Genomic DNA, 18,808 nt, shown 5'->3' with positions numbered 1-18,808 from the left:
GTACTATGGACACATTGAAATTTAGGAGAATAAGAAAAAGTAGAAGGAAAAAATTACCCATGATCCAGCCGTATGAGACAAGCACAGTTAACACTTTGGCTGTTTCCTATTTTCTTTTCTATGTAGTGTTTTTTGGTGATAGCTCTGATTATGAATTTTTATATCTTTTTTCTGAGTTAACATTGTAACATCCTTTTCATGTTATTAATCTTGTGTAAATATCATTTTAATCTTTTTCCTCACAGGGCTCTACATGCATATTATTAAACTTCCAAATACCACAGAAATATAAAACACATCGGTCTCAGCAGTCTCACCTCATATCCCAGTTCAATTTCAATTTCTTTTTTTTTAAGATTTTTCTTTTGATGTGGACCATTTTTAAAGTCTTTGTTGAATTTGTTACAGTACTGCTTCTGTTTTTATGTTTTTATATTTTTTGGTCGAGAGGCATGTGGGATCTTAGTTCCCCGACCAGGGATCGAACTCACCCCCTGCATCGGAAGGCAAAGTGTTAGCCACTGGACCGTCAGGGAAGTCCCCAGTTTCAATTTCTTAATATTTTAATTTATACCAGGGACCAGACAGTTAATATTCTAGGCTTTGCTGGCCATATGGTGTTTGTCACAACTACTCAACTCTGCCGCTGTAGGGCTGAAGCAGCCATAGACGGTGTGTAAGTGAATGGGTGCGTCTGTCTTCCAGTAACTTGGCAGACTGTAACTTGCAGTAGTTCATACGTTTATCATCGTTTTTATGGGAATGAGCTTGAATTACAGCTGCTGTTCTATAGCTTGGGGTCTTTTCCCACTTAATGCTGTATGTGGGAGACCTGTGTGCATTGGTACAGGTATCCTTAGATTCTGGGTCACACGCCTGTGCTATCCGTTTGCACTGATGGAACGTAATTATCCATCCCCCGTGGAAGAAAAATAGAGCTGTTCTCCTTTTCCATCTTCTCTGTGACTCAGCGGTGGGCACCTTTGCACTAACACTTGGTGCTCCAGTGGCGCTCCTGTGATCCCTGGGGACTCCTCACCCCGAGGCCACGTACTGGACACAGCCCGCGGAGGCGTTTATGGCCCCCTCGGTGTGTGAAACTTTTCTGAATTACTTGCCATCATTTAAAGACCAGGGTGATGAACCAGGAACGATTAGCTGGGTCCCTGGAGGTCAAGTCTGGATGGCCATCTCTCAGGGTAGCCTACAGGGGAGACCGTAGGACCCACCGCTCTGCTCCAGGTTTAGAGCCTACCTGGCCTCGTTCGTAGAAGGGCAGGGACGGCGACTCCCAGTGACCCTGTGGTCAATGCTCAAGGGACGGAGAGAGTAGTGGTCCTGGGATCTTGCCTTTGCCCCCTTGTCAGGGTCGTGAGACGAGCCTCCACCCGCCTCCCGGCTCCCTGGGGCCCCGCCCACCGTAGGGGAGGAGCTGACCGGCCACTTCCCTTCCAGGTGTTGTGGCACCGAGCCCAGTATGAGCCGCTGTTCCACATGCTCAGTGACCCCGAGGCCTACGTGTTCACCTGCGTCAACCAGACCGCGGAGCAGCAGGAGCTGGAGGACGAGCAGCGGCGGCTGTGCGACATCCAGCCCTTCCTGCCCGTCCTGCGCCTGGTGGCCCGCGAGGGTGACCGGGTGAAGAAGCTCATCAACTCGCAGATCAGCTTGCTCATCGGCAAAGGTGCCCTGCCGAGGCCAGGCCGTCCCACCTCCGCCGGGCCTGCCCCCCGCCCCCGCCCCGCCCCCGAGCCCCACGCTGACCCGGCTCCCCTGCCCCTCAGGCCTCCACGAGTTTGACTCCTTGCAAGACCCGGAGGTGAATGACTTCCGAGCCAAGATGCGCCAGTTCTGCGAGGAGGTGGCCGCGCACCGGCAGCAGCTGGGCTGGGAGGCCTGGCTGCAGTACAGCTTCCCCCTGCAGCTGGAGCCCTCGGCGCGGAGCTGGGGGCCGGGCACCCTGCGCGTCCCCAACCGGGCCCTGCTCGTCAACGTCAAGTTCGAGGGCAGCGAGGTGAGCGGTGGCTCACGCCGGCCCGTGTGCTGCATGCAGGCTGCCGTGTCCACGGGGGACACTTCCCCTGTGAGACTCCCGGTCACCCACCAGCCTCCCCAGTTCATCCTCCTCCCAGCAACATCGGGTGGTATTTGTAGGGTATCCATTGCATACGAGGGGCTTGGCCAAACGTCCCACCCGGCGAGTTCCACACGGCAGAGTGACCAAGAGGCTTTGGTCCTCGGTCCACTCACGCATCCAACAGGTGTTTCCTGGTGTCGGCCACGTGCCATCCTCAGAGCCTGCCGTCGTGGAGCTCACATTCAGGGGGCAAGGGGCGCCTAATACTTGCAGACGGGCCAGCCCACCCGCTGTGCCCCAGAACCCCGTGGGCTCTTCGCAGGCGTGGAGGACTGACCCTCCCTCCTCCCCCTAGGAGAGCTTCACCTTCCAGGTGTCCACCAAGGATGTGCCCCTGGCACTGATGGCCTGCGCGCTCCGGAAGAAGGCCACGGTGTTCCGGCAGCCGCTGGTGGAGCAGCCCGAGGACTACACACTGCAGGTGAACGGGAAGCACGAGTACCTGTACGGCAGCCACCCCCTCTGCCAGTTCCAGGTGAGGCCTGGGGTCCGGGAGGGGTTCCTGGGTTCCCTGCAGTCCTGGCCTGGGGCCTGGGTTGGGGCGGCGGGGGGGCGGGAGCTGGTCCTCGGCCCCTCTCGAGCCCGACAAGCCAGACCTTGGGGGTCACGGTGAGAGTGCGCCCTTGCTGGGCTGGCTCTCCCCGTGAGCACAGGGAGGTGGGCGGGGGCAGGAAGGGCCAGCAGGAGAGGCCCCAGAAGGCCTGGCGTGGGCAGGGGCCAGCGTGGGGCATCCCTGGGTAGCCGGTCGTCCAGGGAACAGTGGAGCCACTCACCCCGCCCCCCATCTCAGTACATCTGCAGCTGCCTGCACAGCGGGCTGACCCCCCACCTGACCATGGTGCACTCCTCTTCCATCCTCGCCATGCGGGATGAGCAGAGCAACCCCGCCCCCCAAGTCCAAAAGCCACGCGCCAAACCGCCCCCCATTCCTCTGAAGAAGGTGAGCTGGCGCCCTGCACTTACCCTCCCCTGCAGCCCTCCTTCCCACCTGAGGTCCAGCCCTGGTGCCTATTGGGCATCGCCCTGGGCCAGCCATAGGTCCAGGGGTCCCTTGTCTCATGCCTTCTGGTTGCTCGGGATTGAGAGTTGGGCCTCTGGGCTGGGGTGGACTCCTGTCTGGACTCCTGGGGCAGCCTCCAGGCCTGGCGCTTGGCTGCCTGCCCCTCCTGTCTCCCGTGCTGTAGGCAGAACTCCATGCCCTGCAGCGCTGCGTGGGGGGGGGGTGGTTTGGGCCCCCTGGGGCGCCTGCACGGCAGGTTTTCTGGTAAAGGATGGCGTTGCGGGCAGGAATCTGCAACACCCTTGCCGCCGCTGTGGCCACGCGCCCTGGCAGCGGCCGGGAGCGCAAGCCTCCCCTGAATTCCCCTGCTTTAACGCCCCCGCTTCTCCCCTCCACCCCGCCCAGCCCGCCTCGGTGTCCCTGTGGTCCCTGGAGCAGCCTTTCTGCATCGAGCTGATCCAGGGCAGCAAAGTGAATGCCGATGAGCGGATGAAGGTAGGGGCTCCTGGGCCTGGAAGGGCCCGGGGAGTGCGTGTTTTTTGCACAAACACGGTGGCTGTGGCCTGGAGAGGTGGCGGAGGAAGAAGGAGGGGGGTGTCACACGAAAGCCACCTGACCACATTACCCAGCATCCCTGCCGGGGGTGGTGATGAGCTGCTTCAAAACAGGAAGGGGGGAGGGGAGCAGGCCAGCCGGCCAGAGAGGACAATTCGGAGAAACCGGGCCCAGCGAGTTCTGGGTATTGACTTTGGTGGAGGTAGTGGGGCCGGGCCCAGCCCAGGGATAGAGGAACCGCAGAGCCTGGGAGGTGACAGACGCAGAAGGGGAGCCGCTCCAGCTGGGCCGGGGCCAAGGCCACGGCCACCTCTGGGTTGTTCACACGCCCACCTCCTCTGGCCTCAGGACGGCCCTGTGAGGTGCAGGTTTTCTCGTCCCATTTGCAGGACGGGAAACCCGGGTCCAAGGAGGTCGGGGCTCTTTGGGGAGCACTTTTTGGTTGGGGTAGTTTCACAAGCAGGGCAGGCGTGGGCTCCCATGGGTGAATCCTGGAGGGCTGCATGGGCGGCCGGGCCATGAGGAGGCAGGGCGAGATGTGCAGGCGGCATTAAGTCCTTCCCTGCCTACAGGGGCTCCTGCCCCTTCTGAGCAGCAGGGGCACCCTTGGGTGCTTAAGCTAGAAGGGCCCCTGGAGTTCCCGAGCCCTGATGGGGAAACTGAGGCCCAGAGCAGGGAGCCAACACACCCCAGGGTCCCGCAGTCAGTGGGGAGCACAGCCCACGCAGCCCTCCCCTTCCCCCCAGGACCACACCTCCCCCTCAGGCAGCCAGCCCTCCCTTTTCCGGACCACCTTCAAGCCCCTGGCGGGGGAGGGTTCAGACCCATGTGAAATGAGGACCTTTCAGGAGGAGATTCGAGCCTTAGGTGGGAGGGACACCCCGGCGGGAGAGGGAGTCTGGGCCTCTGCAGCCTGCCACCCGCACCGTGCCTTCCCCAGCTGGTGGTGCAGGCCGGCCTCTTCCACGGCAACGAGACGCTGTGCAAGACGGTGTCCAGCTCGGAGGTGAGCGTGTGCTCAGAGCCTGTGTGGAAGCAGCGGCTGGAGTTCGACATCAACATCTGCGACCTACCGCGCATGGCCCGCCTCTGCTTTGCGCTCTACGCCGTGATCGAGAAGGCCAAGAAGGCTCGCTCCACCAAGAAGAAGTCCAAGAAGGCGGTGGGTGGGGCCGGTCGGGAGGCGCTCCGTGATGGGCCCAGTCCAGTCCCGCAGCCCGCCCCGGGGCCACTGCTCATCCTGTTCCCAGCATCTCAGCTGGCACGCAGCCTGGGGATGGGGTCCAGGAGGGCCTGTGAACCCCAGCCTCTCCACACCGTGCGTGCGCACACACAACACACACACACACACACACACACACGCGCGCGCGCGCACGCACGCTAGCCGCCACCCCTGCCTGCCATGTGATGGTGCTGGGTTCCTGGGCTTATGAGCACAGTGACTCGGAATATCTGGGCCTGGGCCTTTGGTCCTTGTGGGAACCTGGAGGGAGCTCCCTGCCCTGGAAGGACAAATGCAGTGTCCTTGCAGGGGGCGGGGTGGCCTGAGTCAGCAGCCAGTTGGAGACAGAATGGTGGTCGAGCACTGAGTCACTGGGCCCAGGATGTGACTGACCACCGAGCCACCCTGACTCACTCGTAGCTGAGCTGGGCCAGCTCCCTAGGGCCTATGTGGTTTGTTTGAAGCTTTCTCAAGAAGCCGAGAGTGGGATGCATCCGGGAGCAGAAGGGAGTCGAGGGGTGACTGACTCTGCCAGCTGCTTCACAGGGAGTCTGGGCAAGGGTGGGAAGCATGGTCTGGCTGGGCCCATCCTGCAGGTGAGCAAACGGAGGCTTTCTGGCGGCTGGCTGTGACCTGCCCGGTTTCTCTCCCAGGACTGCCCCATCGCCTGGGCCAACCTCATGCTGTTTGATTACAAGAACCAGCTCAAGACCGGCGAGCGCTGCCTCTACATGTGGCCCTCCGTCCCAGGTTGGCCCAGGCCAGGAGGGAGAGGCAGAGGCCAGGGGATTGGGGAGCTGGGTCCCACACGTGATGACATTCCCCTTGCAACTCCATCTGTCCTTGTATCCAGACGAGAAAGGGGAGCTACTGAACCCCTGTGGGACCGTGCGGAGTAACCCCAACACTGAGAGCGCAGCCGCCCTTGTCATCTTTCTCCCTGAGGTGGCCCCCCACCCTGTATACTACCCTGCCCTGGACAAGGTCAGTGAGGGGGCCCTCGCCATTTGGGGTCCAGGACCCACCCTGCCCAGAAACCTCGAAGCTAAAGGTTAACTGTCCTGACCCTGCCTCTGGGGCTCCCCAGGACATGGTCCCTGCACCCCGTGAGTTGCCCGGGCTGGGAGCTGGGTGCCCACACACGCTTGGGGGCTTCCTTGACTCTCTGGAATCCTCATGTGTCCTAGAGCAGTGATTCTCAACCGGGGGCCGCTTTGCCCCCCAGGGGACTTTGGGCAATGTCCAAAGGCATTTTTGGTTGTCACAACTAGTGGGAGAGATGCGCCTGGCATCTCATGGGCGGAGGTCAGGGATGCTGCTAAACGGCCTGCAGCACGCGGGAGAGTCCCCACCACTGAGAGTCACTGGCACACAAAGTCAGCAGTGCCGAGGTGTTGACGCCCGCCCCGGGGGCCCCGCAGGCCAGGCTGGCCCAGGCCCCGGGGTTGCCGCTGACAGCAGGGTCGCTCTTGCAGATCCTAGAGCTGGGGCGGCATGGGGAGCACGGGCGCTTCACGGAGGAGGAGGTGAGCTGGGGGCCGTGGGCGGTGGGGCGTGGACCTGGCTGCAGCCCTCACCGCCCCCCCACCTCCACCTGTGCCCCTCAGCAGCTGCAGCTGCGGGAGATCCTGGAACGCCGGGGGTCCGGGGAGCTATACGAGCACGAGAAGGACCTGGTGTGGAAGATGCGGCACGAGATCCAGGAGCACTTCCCCGAGGCGCTGGCCCGGTTGCTGCTGGTCACCAAGTGGAACAAGCACGAGGACGTGGCCCAGGTGGGCGGCAGGGCCGGGGCCGGGGGAGGGGGCAGAGTCTGGAGCCAGACCGCAGCCTGCGCCCCCTGCCCTGACCACCGGCACCCCCCAGATGCTCTACCTGCTGTGCTCCTGGCCCGAGCTGCCCGTCCTGAGCGCCCTGGAGCTGCTGGACTTCAGCTTCCCTGACCGCCACGTGGGCTCCTTTGCCATCAAGTCCCTGCGGAAACTGACGTGAGTCCCGCGGGCTTCCTCATCTTCAGAGGGTGGCTTTGCCCCAATGGCCCGGGTCTAGCCACTGGCTGGGGACCTCTCCTGGGGGCCTGCTCAGGTGAGGCTGGCCTCCCGCCCCTACCCTGCCCCCTCGCCAGCTGCAGACCCTCTCCCGAGCCGTGAAGCTCCGGGCCCCAGCCAGCCTCCCTTCTCTGCAGGGATGACGAGCTTTTCCAGTACCTGCTGCAGCTGGTGCAGGTGCTCAAGTACGAGTCCTACCTCGACTGCGAGCTGACCAAATTCCTGCTGGACCGGGCCCTGGCCAATCGCAAGATCGGCCACTTCCTCTTCTGGCACCTGCGGTAGCTGCACTCACCTGGAAGGCCACGGGGAGGAGGGGCCTCTTGCCTGCGGGCCTCGTGTCTCCGCCGGCCAGCCCGGGTGTCCTCGGTGGCTGGGTCCTGCCGGGCTGGGAGGGGCTGTGTGGCCCCGCCTGGCGAGGCGAGGCTCAGCCCCTTCTTCCTCCCTCCAGCTCCGAGATGCACGTGCCCTCGGTGGCCCTGCGCTTCGGCCTCATCATGGAGGCCTACTGCAGGGGCAGCACCCATCACATGAAGGTGCTGATGAAGCAGGTGAGGCTCGGGGCCCCTGCACCCCTGCCTGGGCTCTGCTTTGGGGCAGAGTTGCCCCGACCCCTGTAGAGCCGCGTGGGCCAGGCTGAGGCTCGGAGCCTGCCTCTCCCAGCCGGCCCACGCTGCCCTCCCATCCTCCTGGCCAGGGGGAAGCGCTGAGCAAGCTGAAAGCCCTGAACGACGTCGTCAAAGTGAGCTCCCAGAAGACCACCAAGCCCCAGACCAAGGAGCTGATGCACCTGTGCATGCGCCAGGAGACCTACCTGGAGGCCCTCTCCCACCTGCAGTCCCCGCTCGACCCCAGCACCCTGCTGGCTGAAGTCTGGTGAGCCCCAGGCCCCAGCCGGGGCCTCCCCACCTCCTCCCCTCCCCCCAGGCCCTGAGGAGGGCCCGCTGCTGACTGCGGTCTCGTCCGGCAGCGTGGAGCAGTGCACCTTCATGGACTCCAAGATGAAGCCCCTGTGGGTCCTGTACAGCAATGAGGAGGCGGGCAGCGATGGCACCGTGGGCATCATCTTTAAGAACGGGGACGGTGAGCAGGCCGGGCCCCGGCCAGGGACCCGCTGAGGCCTTGGCTTCCCCTCGCCCTGCCATGCTACCCTCGGCGGGGGCACCTTGCAGTGGGGGCCAGGGGCAGATCTCCTGGAGGGCGAGCTGACGAAAACACAGAGTCTTGGGACTCCGGGGCCTGGGCATGGCTGGGATTGGAGAACCCACCAGAAACTCATGCCTTTCCTCCCCGGGGGTGGCTGCACAGACCTCCGCCAGGACATGCTGACCCTGCAGATGATCCAGCTGATGGACGTTCTGTGGAAGCAGGAGGGCTTGGACCTGAGGTGAGAGGCCCTCCCGTCATCCACTTGTGCCTGCACCAGGCTTAGGACCATACCCCATCGGAGGGGTCCCCTGTCAAAGCTGACATTACCACCTCAGCTGGAAAAAAGACTGGCTCTTCTAAGAAGAGCAGGGACCAGTTTGAAACTCGGGGTCAGGGAGGCGATAGGGCCGCAGGATGAGGGTGGAGAAGGCCAGCCCTGGCCCTTTGCACTGTCTCCCTCCATTGGTCCCTTTGCCTCAAACATCCCTGGCTTCCTGCCCCATCATCTTCCAAGCCACCTGGATTTTTCTTTCTGAGCAAACATGAGTTCAGCCACGGTGCCGACTCTTCCTCTCTGCATCTTGGGTGCTGGTGTGGCCTCTCCAAGGAACCTTCCCTGGAGCCCTGGGAGTCAAGGGCTCGCCCCTAGTACCTGCCTCCTCTTTTCAGCAACTTGAGTAGCATCTCCTGCAGCCTTTTTGGGTTAAGCTCCTCGGGGTCAAGAAGCCCCTGGGACAGCCCTTGACCACTGTGTCCACCTGCCCCTCCTCCCACCTGGCTAGGATGACCCCTTACGGCTGCCTCTCCACCGGGGACCACACAGGCCTCATCGAGGTGGTGCTTCACTCAGACACCATCGCCAACATCCAGCTGAACAAGAGCAACATGGCGGCCACGGCTGCCTTCAACAAGGATGCTCTGCTCAACTGGCTCAAGTCCAAGAACCCTGGGTAGGTTTCAGGCCCAAGGGACAGATGCCCTCTCCTTCCCAAGAGGCAGACCTCGGGAATCAAAGGCAAGGAGGACGAACTTTGACTGTCTCTGTGGCTTCTTGGCTCAGCTGAGGGCCATCCCATAGATGCTGTGGGGTGGGGGGGTGGGGGAGTGGGTCAGGTCTCTGTTCCCACATGTATCAGTTAGTTATTTCCGCATAACAACCAGCCCGAACTTAGGGGCCTAAACCACAAATCTGCAACTTGAGCTGGCTCAGCTGAGTGGTTCTTCTGCTTTAATCACTCACACAACTGCTCTCATCTGGTAGTTTGACTGGGCCTGGAGGATTGCATGTCTGGGGCTTCTCTCCATGTGGCCTCTCATTCTAGCCTCAGTTTCCTTCCATGACAGTAGGGGAGGTTCAGGAACTGCAAGGTGTCTTAAGGCCCAGGCTCTGGAAGGTGCCCAGCATCACTTCCTCCATGTTCTGTTGGTCCAAGCAAGTCACAAGGCCAGATTCAAGGGCAGGGGACATAGACACCACCTCTTGGTAGAAGAAGCTGCAAAACGGTGTGGCCGTGGTTTCCATCCCTGCCCCCCAGGGAGGCCCTGGATCGAGCCATTGAGGAGTTCACCCTCTCCTGCGCTGGCTACTGTGTGGCCACATACGTGCTGGGCATCGGCGATCGGCACAGCGACAACATCATGATCCGAGAGAACGGGCAGGTAGGGGTGGTGTGGGGCTGCCGTGAGCACGGTGCCTGCCGCCCGGCGCTGGCCCGCTGGCCGTTCTGCTCTGCACACGGCTGCTGGCAGAGCCCCGTATCCAAGCCCTTCCAGCTCCCTCTCCCTCCCCAGGCTGCTCTGGGTGAGGCACCCTCCTTTTTGACTCCTTTTGGGTCTTTGCTCTTCCCTCCCCTCAGCTGTTCCACATTGATTTCGGCCACTTTCTGGGGAATTTCAAGACCAAGTTTGGAATCAACCGTGAGCGAGTCCCGTTCATCCTCACCTATGACTTTGTGCACGTGATCCAGCAGGGGAAGACGAATAATAGTGAGAAATTTGAAAGGTGAGGGTGCCTCAGACCCCCGAGATGCCCCTTGGTGCCGGGGGCGGTCAGTCAGAGGACGCTGGGGCTTTGTGGGCGCGGCTCCTTCCAGGGTGAGGGCGGGCTGGCCGGCTGGCTGGGGTGCAGGGGGACGGGAGGACCCAGGGCCCGCTCCCTGACCTCCCACTACAGGTTCCGGGGCTACTGTGAAAGGGCCTACACCATCCTGCGGCGCCACGGGCTGCTCTTTCTCCACCTCTTTGCCCTCATGCGGGCGGCAGGCCTGCCTGAGCTCAGCTGCTCCAAAGACATCCAGTACCTCAAGGTAAACGCCAGGGCAGGGCCCCGCCAGGCAGGAGACCAGGGAGCCCCAGACTCCTCAAGGCACCCCCCCCCCAACCCCCGAGCGTGGTGGACCCACAGGGCCCTCCTGACTCGTGTGTGTTCACACCGGCCTGGGACCCGGGTCTGGCAGGAAGCCACCGGCTCTGGCCCACCCTCCCGTCCTCCGCAGGCTGCGGGCGTTTCCACTTGTACAAGAGGGTTCCCTCCATGGTTAAAAACTGTCTTTCCTTCCTGCGTCTTTTCAGTTTATGAGACGCTGGGGCGGGGACTGAGGTGGGGGGGCCATGGCCCCCGAGTTCCCGGGAAGAAGCTGCTCCCTCCCTTCTTCCTCTTGCCAGCTTCCAGTGGAGAAGGCCAAGCCGCCTGCCTTTGGGGCCAAGACCTCCGGGCTCAAGTTGGCATCTTATTTTGAGGATGGGGCGGGGCAGGGGCCGCCTTGGTTGGGGTCGGAACGAAGAGCTCTTCCCGGGGGAGGTGTTGGGTGGCGCCCTCCTGGCTCCCTTGGTGCAGTTCTCTTAGGAGGGAGCGTTACCTGCCCAGAGTGGGTGGAGGTGCAGGGAGACGGGGCTCCCTGCTGAGCAGGGCCCAGGCCCCTCCGTGGGACGCCCATTGCTTCCATCTTGCCTCAGGATTCTCTGGCATTGGGGAAGACGGAGGAGGAGGCTCTAAAGCACTTCCGGGTGAAGTTTAACGAAGCCCTCCGGGAGAGCTGGAAAACCAAAGTGAACTGGCTGGCCCACAACGTGTCCAAAGATAACAGGCAATAGCAGCCCGTCCAAGCCCTGGGCCTGGAGACAACCGAGCTGTCAGTCTTGGGAGCCGGGCACCCTCGGCCACCCTCCGGGACCTGAAAGGCTGGACGGCATCCTTGGGAAAGAACCTACACAACTGCCTTTTGTTTACACTGGTTATTTATTTATGACTTGAAATGTTTCGGGAACTAAACAGCCATACATGGAAATGTACCCTAATGTGGGGAGGGGCACCGTCCTCCCACTTCCCCATCCAAGCCCTGGGCTTTGATGGGGAGACACTGTGAACCCGGCACCTCGAGGCCGCATCTCGCCGAGGATCTGTGACCTCAAGTCTTCCAGCTGGTGGGTCTGGAGCCGGCAGAGATGATTCTCCCGTCCGGGAGCTGCCTCCTCCCCAGGCTCCTGCCGTGCTACACCGGTCCTGGTGCCTGGCAGTGACCCGGTACCTGCTGTCCAGACAGGGCACCCACGCCTGTTCACCCCCTGCGTGCCCTCCACTGACTGAGTTCTGGGCAGCCCCCAGAGGAGGCCTGGGTACCCTCTAGATTCAGGGATGATTGCTTTCCACTTTTTTTTTTTTTTTTTTGCGGTACGCGGGCCTCTCACTGCTGTGGCCTCTCCCGTTACGGAGCACAGGCTCCGGACGCGCAGGCTCAGCGGCCATGGCTCACGGGCCCAGCCGCTCCGCGGCACGTGGGATCTTCCCGGACCGGGGCACGAACCCGTGTCCCCTGCATCGGCAGGCGGACTCCCAACCACTGCACCACCAGGGAAGCCCTGCTTTCCACTTTTAAAGCGACTCCTGGGTACGGGAATTCATCTCTGCTGTAAAGTGACTTTGTTTGCGGGTGAGAAAAAAAATAGCCAAACTACTTTACTGAACCTCTACGGCTCGGGAGAGAGGCGCCAGCGCCCATCACATATAGCGCACGCTGGTCCTCGAGACACATTAAAAAGGCCTGAGCTTGATTTAGCTCATCCTGGTCATGGATCAAGACACAAGCAGGTGCGAGTACTTTGTGCAATTGTATGTGACCTCCCTCCTCCTAAAGCAGGTTTTAGGTCACGAAAGACCTGATCTCCTCTCCACAACGCTCACCTTTGAGAACCTGCTCCCAGTACCCAGGCAGCAGAAGCGTGAGAGTTAGGGGTGTGGTGGCATCTTTTCCTCTGACGGTACTTAGCTTGAAAGGATTCAGGCTCAGCCTTAGGTGCGTCTGAGGAGCTTGAGAAATGCAGGTTCCCGGGCCTCCCTCAGCCTTCTGGAGCCAACTCTGGAGATGGGGCTAAGAACCTGGGCTTCTGGAAGCCCACAGGTGAGCTTCATGTATTAGCAGCCGACTCGGGACCCACAGGGGCGACACCACTTACCTCTCAAAAGGCTTTGCACGGCTCAGCAGAGCCAGAAGTAGCTGCCCTGTCAGCAGCCCTGGTGCACGGCTTCCAGAAGAGTCCAGGTGCCAACTCTGTTTCTTGGTTCACGAGAGGTGGCCGAGAGGCACTGCCCATAGCAATCCATGCCACCCACAGAGCCCCACTGACCAGACTCTGGTTCCCAACTAAGTGCTGAATTCATCAGACCCATCCACCTGTTTGGAAATAGGAAAAGCCGAGAGTACGTCTACTTGTTATTTATTTGGACGAGTCTGTGCTTCGTGGTGTGGGCAGCACACTGCATATACACAGCAATAGCCGGTCGGGTGCATGGCCTGTGTGCCTGACGAGAAGAGTATTTTCTATTTTTTTTAAATCATTTGATGTTTCTGTATGGGAAAGGTGAGTTCAGCGTAACTGACGTAGGTTCAACAGTCTGAAACCTTGAAATGAGAGGTAAAAACAGATTAAAAGAAATAAAATCCTTGGTATGTTATGTTCTTGGCTCAGAAAGAAGCAAGAGGATGCAGGATTAAGATGAAAACAAGACCCAAAACAAACCGCTCTCCCACTGGAGTTAGAACAGACTTTATTGTATGTATACACTTTCTGCCCTATCATCAATACACACATCTGAAAAGTGATGCCACGGCGGCTACAGACAGCGCGGAGGGTCCCCTCTACGCGTTAGCGTCTATCCACGGTCTAAACAGAGCAGCGACGGTGACAGTACATGGAGGGGTGGCCACACACGGCACAGGACAGCTGGCAGTGTCCTCGAAACTAGCAGTTATGATCACACAACAGTGTTCAAAGTTATTTTCCCCCAGTTTTAGAAATCTAAAAATTTACACGTAAATTAAAAACCACGTGCTGTAGGGGTTTTTGCTCCTGACTGCGGTTCTCTCCCTTCACCACCTACTGGGCATGGTTTCACCCCCCGGGGGCTCTGGGGAGGAGGGGCGCAGGTGCTCGGGGAATCGAGCACTGCCTTCAGGCCACTGGGCGTCATTTCCGCCAGGTTCTGAGTACGGATCCCCCAGGCCTGTTGCTGTCTCCAGACCAAGTGGTCTGAGGGTCTGCACCATCCACATGATCGAAACATACTCTCACCGGCAAGGAAACCTGCATCTATTCAGTATGGACCCCAAGGCTGCACCTGAGTCCAGGTTCCTGCGTGAGGAAATGCCAGTCCTTGGAGAAGGGAGCAAACATGGCCAGGGACCCCAGCTCCCTGCAGCCCTCAATGGGTAGAATCCCAAAGAAAAGACCTGGCCGTTTCCAGCCTCCAAAGAGGGGTCCCTCATCCGGTCCCCTCCTGCCGGGCAGCAGATCAATGTCTGTGCTCCTTTCTCCTCATCTTGGGGTGGGGTGGGGGGCGGGGTGGGATGGGCAGGGTCTCCGGTCCCTGCCCTCCCACGCTCAGTGTCTCCGCTCCACTTTGCATCCAGCCCCGGATTATGCTAGCACAAAAGACACGAGGAATCCCAATTTATTTACAAAATATTAAAAAGTCAGTTCATCATCTACATATTAACCCCATTCTGCCATTTTATACATGCACTAGTTTGGAAAAAATAAAAACTTTTTTTTTAAAAAAAAAAAAAGAAGAGGACTACCAGGTAGGAGTGAGCAACTCTAACCCTTTGTCAAGGAGTCCAGTCACTGCAGCTTTTCTGGAGTTGACATCAGCCACAGAGCGAGCGTCAGCTCCTCACATAACTTAAGAGCGAGCAGGGCGGACGAAGGGAGGGAGCAAGGGGGAGCCTATGGCCCTATACACCAAGCGTGGGCGGAGATCGGCGACGGGGAGGCTCTGCAGACCTACTGGCCAGGATGACTCTGTACATCGTGGACCCTTGGGGTGGGCACAGGGATGACAGCAAAGCCTCCTGAAGCAGGAAAGAAGGCGACGGCGGGCGGGCACGGCCGCGGCTCAGTAGCTGAGGGTGGAGTCGTCCCACTCCAGCTGCTGCTGCCGGCTCGCAGTCTGCCGGTCGCCGGGCTCCACCCCCTCCTCCTCGCTGCTCTCCGACTCGGCGCTGGTGATGTCATCCTCCTCGTCCCCGGCGTCGCTCTCCTCCTCCTCCTCCTCCTCCTCCTCTTCCTCGCTGCTGTGCTGGTCCTCGTATGTCTGACAGAGAGACACGGCGACCAGGCGATGAATCCAGCCCCTCCCCCGCCCCAGCTGGTGACCCAGGGTTTGTCCACCGGCTGGAAGCCACATCCCACGACCCAGCAAGAGGGGCTGGACTAGGCTCCTCACCAAAGACGAAGGGAAGCACAGCTCCGGGCACCAGCCACAGCCGGACCGTGACCCTAAAGCAGGCCCTCCCAGGCCTCAGTTTGCCCACGCGGGGTCATGGTGCGGACCACGCAGAGCATGTGAGCTTGATGGTTAGCTGAGCTTCCCTGGGGCCCTGGCCTGCAGGGGTTCTCAGTCGGGGCGTCACCGCCCTCGCCTACCTCCATGGGGTTCACGGTGATGGTCAGGGCAGAGTCGTCCCAATCCATCTCGTTCTCTTTGCCGCTGTCCTGGTCCCGCATGGTCCTCTGGTGAGCAGCCCGGATCCGGAACACTCCCAGGATGATCATGAAAACCAGGAAGCTGACGCACACCACGATGACGACGGTTGCGGTGCTGGGGACGACTGCGGGGGAGAGGAGACAGGACGGCTGTGATGACGAGACCCGACCCGGCCCGGCCCGCCGTGTGCCCTTGGCCTCCACTGCTTGCTCCGTCCACCCCCAGAGAACGGGAGGAGCTCCGAGAAAAGGCTCAGCACGGGTTCAAGTCTGGGTTCGGGCCCCCACCGCCCCGTCCATGCTCCGGTTTCCTCGTGTGACGTGGAATAACAGCCAGGCCGCTGGTGGCTGTTCTGAGCGGCGGTGGGGGAAGAGGGGGGCTGAGCTCACGGCAGGAGCCGGGGAGGGGCGTCCCAGGCCTACCTGCGAACGGGTGGGGGTTGGCCAGGTTGTGACCTGAGAGGTCAATGAAGGAGCGGTGCTCGGGGTGGACGAACTGCGGCTGCGCGGCCATGTGGCTGGCGTGCTCCACGGGGTTGGCCGTGTGGATGACGTTCACCTGCAGCGGAGACACAAGGGCAGCCTGAATGTGTCCGCGGATGGAGTGGACATGCACTTGACCAGCACCACCGAAGTGGGCCCTGGACCGGTGCTGGCGGGCAGAGAGAAGGACAGAAGCGGCCAGGGAGGCTGCTGTGACCACGTGACGCTGTCACACAGCCAAGAACATTCTGCTGTTGGAGTAGCTCACTTTTATTGTATCTAATAAAATAATTCATCCACCACAGACTGGAGAAGACACAGCACCACCACTGGCCCTTCACCACGGGTGGTTCGAGAAGCCCGGGCACACCACATTGCCCCTCTTTTCCCAAAGCTACAGCCACGTGAAAGAGAGCACAAATCAGGGCCTTTATTTCCTTTCAAATCTGCTACCCTTCGGCTCAAAGAAAACACTCATGGGCTCTTCAGCCCTGGGAGTTTAATTCTGCTGCTACGGGGTCACAACGGAAGCGTTCAATTGCTGAGAGTAACTTTGGGTCCATTTCTCCAGGGCACAGAAGCTCCGAGTGATACGAAAGGTGTCCCAGCAGGACGAGTGCCCTCTGGCCATTGCGGCCTAAGTCCCCACGACCACGTTCAGTGGAGAGCAGCCCTGCCGGTGCTGGCGGCAACCCTCGCCCTGCGCCAAGAATCTATTCACGGCAGGGCCAGCCATCTGCAACGAAGCCCCGGCTCCCCCGGTGAAAGCAGTGTCACATCTCAAGAAACAACCTTGCCCCTCAGCCCGAGGCACAGACCGCCACTCGGTCCTGACCGCCTCCCTCCAGAGGCCCCTCTGACTCTCAGGCTAAGGCAGCCTGTGAAGGGGGGGCACCGTGCTGGGCCCCAGCCCACCCCGTGTATAACCTGTCCCCCCAAACCTCTGCAGGTCTAATGGGGAGCAGTCCCCCGGCTGGGAAAGGCAACCCACCCCAGGATGAACCTAAACAGTTGCCACCACGAATGCTCTAAAAATCGGCATTGGCAAACATCAGGGCCGTGAGCGAGGCACCCGGTCACCACGCTGCTGCCCTGCTCAGCACAGCCCGGCACCCACCTCCACCTGGAACTCGTTGCTGACGTAGCGACCATTCAGCTCGGAGCAGACGAGCTTGAACTTCCGGTCAAGCAAGGACCTGGTGTGCCAGTTCCGGTAGCGCAGGAGGTGCAAGACCTCCTCGTAACTAGCCATAGTGTCGACACCTGCGGGGAAGACAGCAGGGCTGAGCTTAGGGACACGGGCCGAGGGCGAAGGCAGGCTGCAGGCGGGCCCCAGAGCCACCCGGCCGCGCGTCTGGCTTGCCAACTGCGGGGGCGTCGTCCCCTGATGAGGGGCAGGTACCACACACGCCCAAACTTCCACCCGTTATGAGGACTGGACACCAGGCAGAGCTGTGCTCCCCTTCCCGTCTGGGAGAAGGTGCGTGGCCACCACTCATCCTTTCCCACCTCCTCCAGGACTCTCTCCAGTTGCTGAGCTGGGAGGAGGTGGGCGCTGGGCTCTGAGCCTTCACTCTCCCAGTCTGGGGTCTGGCCTCTCACCTGTGAAGACCACACCCAGGTCAGAGCTGCTCACTTCGATGCCCTTCTGCTGCAGGCGGGCCGTGTCCACTTCTAGGCTCTCCTGCTCTCGGTTCAGTTCCTCTCCCTCCACCGTGACCTCGCAGGTGTCTAGGTCGTGGACAATCTCCTCTGACACCAGTGACTCTTGAACTGCAAAAATGGCCCAACCGGAAATAGCAGAGGCTGTGGAGCCCAGGGAGGTGCTCACAGCGACAGCCTCTCTGCTCATCCTCCAACTCACAGAGGCCTTTTAGGGACCACGGATGGAGGTACGGGACAGTCATTTTCAAGAATTGGGGGTGCTTTATGTGTCTAGGAGGACTGGCCACCAGGAAGGCCCGAGAATGGGGGGCCAGCCAGCAGGAGCACCCCCACAGCAGCAACCCCTGCCCTCTCAACCCACAAGAGCCATCCCAGATACTGACGTCAAGCTGGAAAAAAGATGAAAGGACCCTCTAGGTGGGTTTCCAAAGATCATAATGAGCTCTGGCCCACGGGTCCGATTCCAGAAGCAGACCCAAGAACAGCATTAAAACATTCAAGTCTACAAAATCACAGAGGAAAAGGGCCAAGGAATAAGCAGCAGCAGGGGGGTTTCAGCCGCCCACTTCTGGGCGACGGGTCTAGGCTGTCACCTGTGGGGTCCTCGTCCCCTTCTCCTTCGGGCTCCACCTCTCTCGTGATGGTGCTGATGATCCGAAGCTCGGGGAAAAGGAAAACCCCCTCCGCGCTTTCAAATTCGGAAGCCGCTCGGGCGAAATGGTGGATGCCACTCAGACTGATCTTGGGCTCTTCCGGCTGCAGAACCATCACGTAGCCATCCAACGCGGGGACTGAGAGGCAGGCGGCCTCGTTGAAACACCTGCCGACAAGGGAGGGGATGGAAGGGTCAGGGCTGTAAGAGGCGGCTTCTCTAGCCACACGGACAAAGGCGCTCGGAGGTGGACCCCAGGATTCCACGACCACGTGGCGGACAAGATGCCAGCCGCTCCCAGAATGGGCTTCCAAACATCACTTAAACTTTCTGGTAACGAGGGACAGATCACCTTTCCTTACAGAAGGGAGGCAGGGTTGACTTAAAAACCTAAATACACACATTCTCTTCTCAAGGGTCACTGAGCAAAGACAGGTTTATTGTTAAAAGTCAGCACATACTTGACCACGCTGCTGATTTTGAGTCTTCGGATCCCGGGTGTGGGGAACTGTCGTGAATTCAGGTAGGAAGTGTGCTGCATGGCCTTATCCAACTCCGCTACGTCCTCTCCCTCCAAGGCCAACACTGACTGACTGGGGTTGGCTTGGATCTGAAATGGCACCGAAACAGAGAGACAGGAACAGAATAAGGTTCTAACGGCAAGACGCTGAAACCACAAACACTCTGATGACGAGGATTAGCTTGGGACTGATTCGAATTGGTGACTTGGAGAAGAAAAGCTCACATAATTCCAGCGACTGTGACCCTATTACATGATGGTAAATATCTAAAGCACAGACAGATCTGTGACATAATAAATATATATTTGGTCTTTGTCCCTGGTTTCTGGCACAGAGCTCCTAAAACTTCTGGAATTTCCTGACGGACAGGGGCATCTTTTTTCATTCCTAATAAG

At 60.0% G+C, this 18,808-nt stretch overlaps 2 protein-coding genes across 7 annotated transcripts in view; one reads left to right on the top strand and one right to left on the bottom strand.

Annotated features, from left to right (window-relative positions):
- Positions 1-13,051, top strand: part of PIK3CD (phosphatidylinositol-4,5-bisphosphate 3-kinase catalytic subunit delta) — a 29,691-nt gene extending 16,640 nt beyond the window's left edge. The window contains exons 4-24 of one of the 2 annotated variants that reach the window (XM_060289434.1): positions 1,456-1,684; positions 1,785-2,014; positions 2,433-2,612; positions 2,928-3,077; positions 3,543-3,632; positions 4,633-4,854; positions 5,568-5,664; positions 5,768-5,898; positions 6,390-6,440; positions 6,522-6,689; positions 6,781-6,902; positions 7,100-7,243; positions 7,414-7,513; positions 7,660-7,838; positions 7,933-8,045; positions 8,271-8,349; positions 8,894-9,061; positions 9,647-9,770; positions 9,968-10,113; positions 10,285-10,417; positions 11,067-13,051. In XM_060289434.1, the coding sequence (XP_060145417.1) occupies positions 1,456-1,684; positions 1,785-2,014; positions 2,433-2,612; positions 2,928-3,077; positions 3,543-3,632; positions 4,633-4,854; positions 5,568-5,664; positions 5,768-5,898; positions 6,390-6,440; positions 6,522-6,689; positions 6,781-6,902; positions 7,100-7,243; positions 7,414-7,513; positions 7,660-7,838; positions 7,933-8,045; positions 8,271-8,349; positions 8,894-9,061; positions 9,647-9,770; positions 9,968-10,113; positions 10,285-10,417; positions 11,067-11,204 (2,994 nt within the window). In that variant the 3' untranslated portion in view covers positions 11,205-13,051. Of the gene's footprint in view, positions 1-1,455; positions 1,685-1,784; positions 2,015-2,432; positions 2,613-2,927; positions 3,078-3,542; positions 3,633-4,632; positions 4,855-5,567; positions 5,665-5,767; positions 5,899-6,389; positions 6,690-6,780; positions 6,903-7,099; positions 7,244-7,413; positions 7,514-7,659; positions 7,839-7,932; positions 8,046-8,270; positions 8,350-8,893; positions 9,062-9,646; positions 9,771-9,967; positions 10,114-10,284; positions 10,418-11,066 lie in introns of both variants that reach the window. The other variant, XM_030879252.2, reaches the window with a different exon arrangement.
- Positions 13,052-13,132: 81 nt separating this feature from the next.
- LOC115864970 (beta-catenin-interacting protein 1) overlaps positions 13,133-18,808 on the bottom strand; it is a 152,403-nt gene continuing 146,727 nt past the window's right edge. For all 5 annotated transcript variants that reach the window (XM_060283357.1, XM_060283366.1, XM_030879229.2 and 2 more), the window contains 7 exons: positions 18,354-18,502; positions 17,834-18,060; positions 17,178-17,348; positions 16,693-16,838; positions 15,516-15,651; positions 15,033-15,217; positions 13,133-14,700 (listed from right to left, as the gene is read on the bottom strand). In XM_060283357.1, coding sequence (XP_060139340.1) covers positions 14,503-14,700; positions 15,033-15,217; positions 15,516-15,651; positions 16,693-16,838; positions 17,178-17,348; positions 17,834-18,060; positions 18,354-18,502 — 1,212 coding nt within the window. In that variant the 3' untranslated portion in view covers positions 13,133-14,502. The remainder of the gene's footprint in view (positions 14,701-15,032; positions 15,218-15,515; positions 15,652-16,692; positions 16,839-17,177; positions 17,349-17,833; positions 18,061-18,353; positions 18,503-18,808) is intronic.

Source organism: Globicephala melas, chromosome 1 (assembly GCF_963455315.2).
Source record: "Globicephala melas chromosome 1, mGloMel1.2, whole genome shotgun sequence".
Lineage (NCBI taxonomy): Eukaryota > Metazoa > Chordata > Mammalia > Artiodactyla > Delphinidae > Globicephala > Globicephala melas.
The sequence above is the reverse complement of the archived record's forward strand: the minus strand, read 5'-3'. Positions and strand labels throughout refer to the sequence as shown.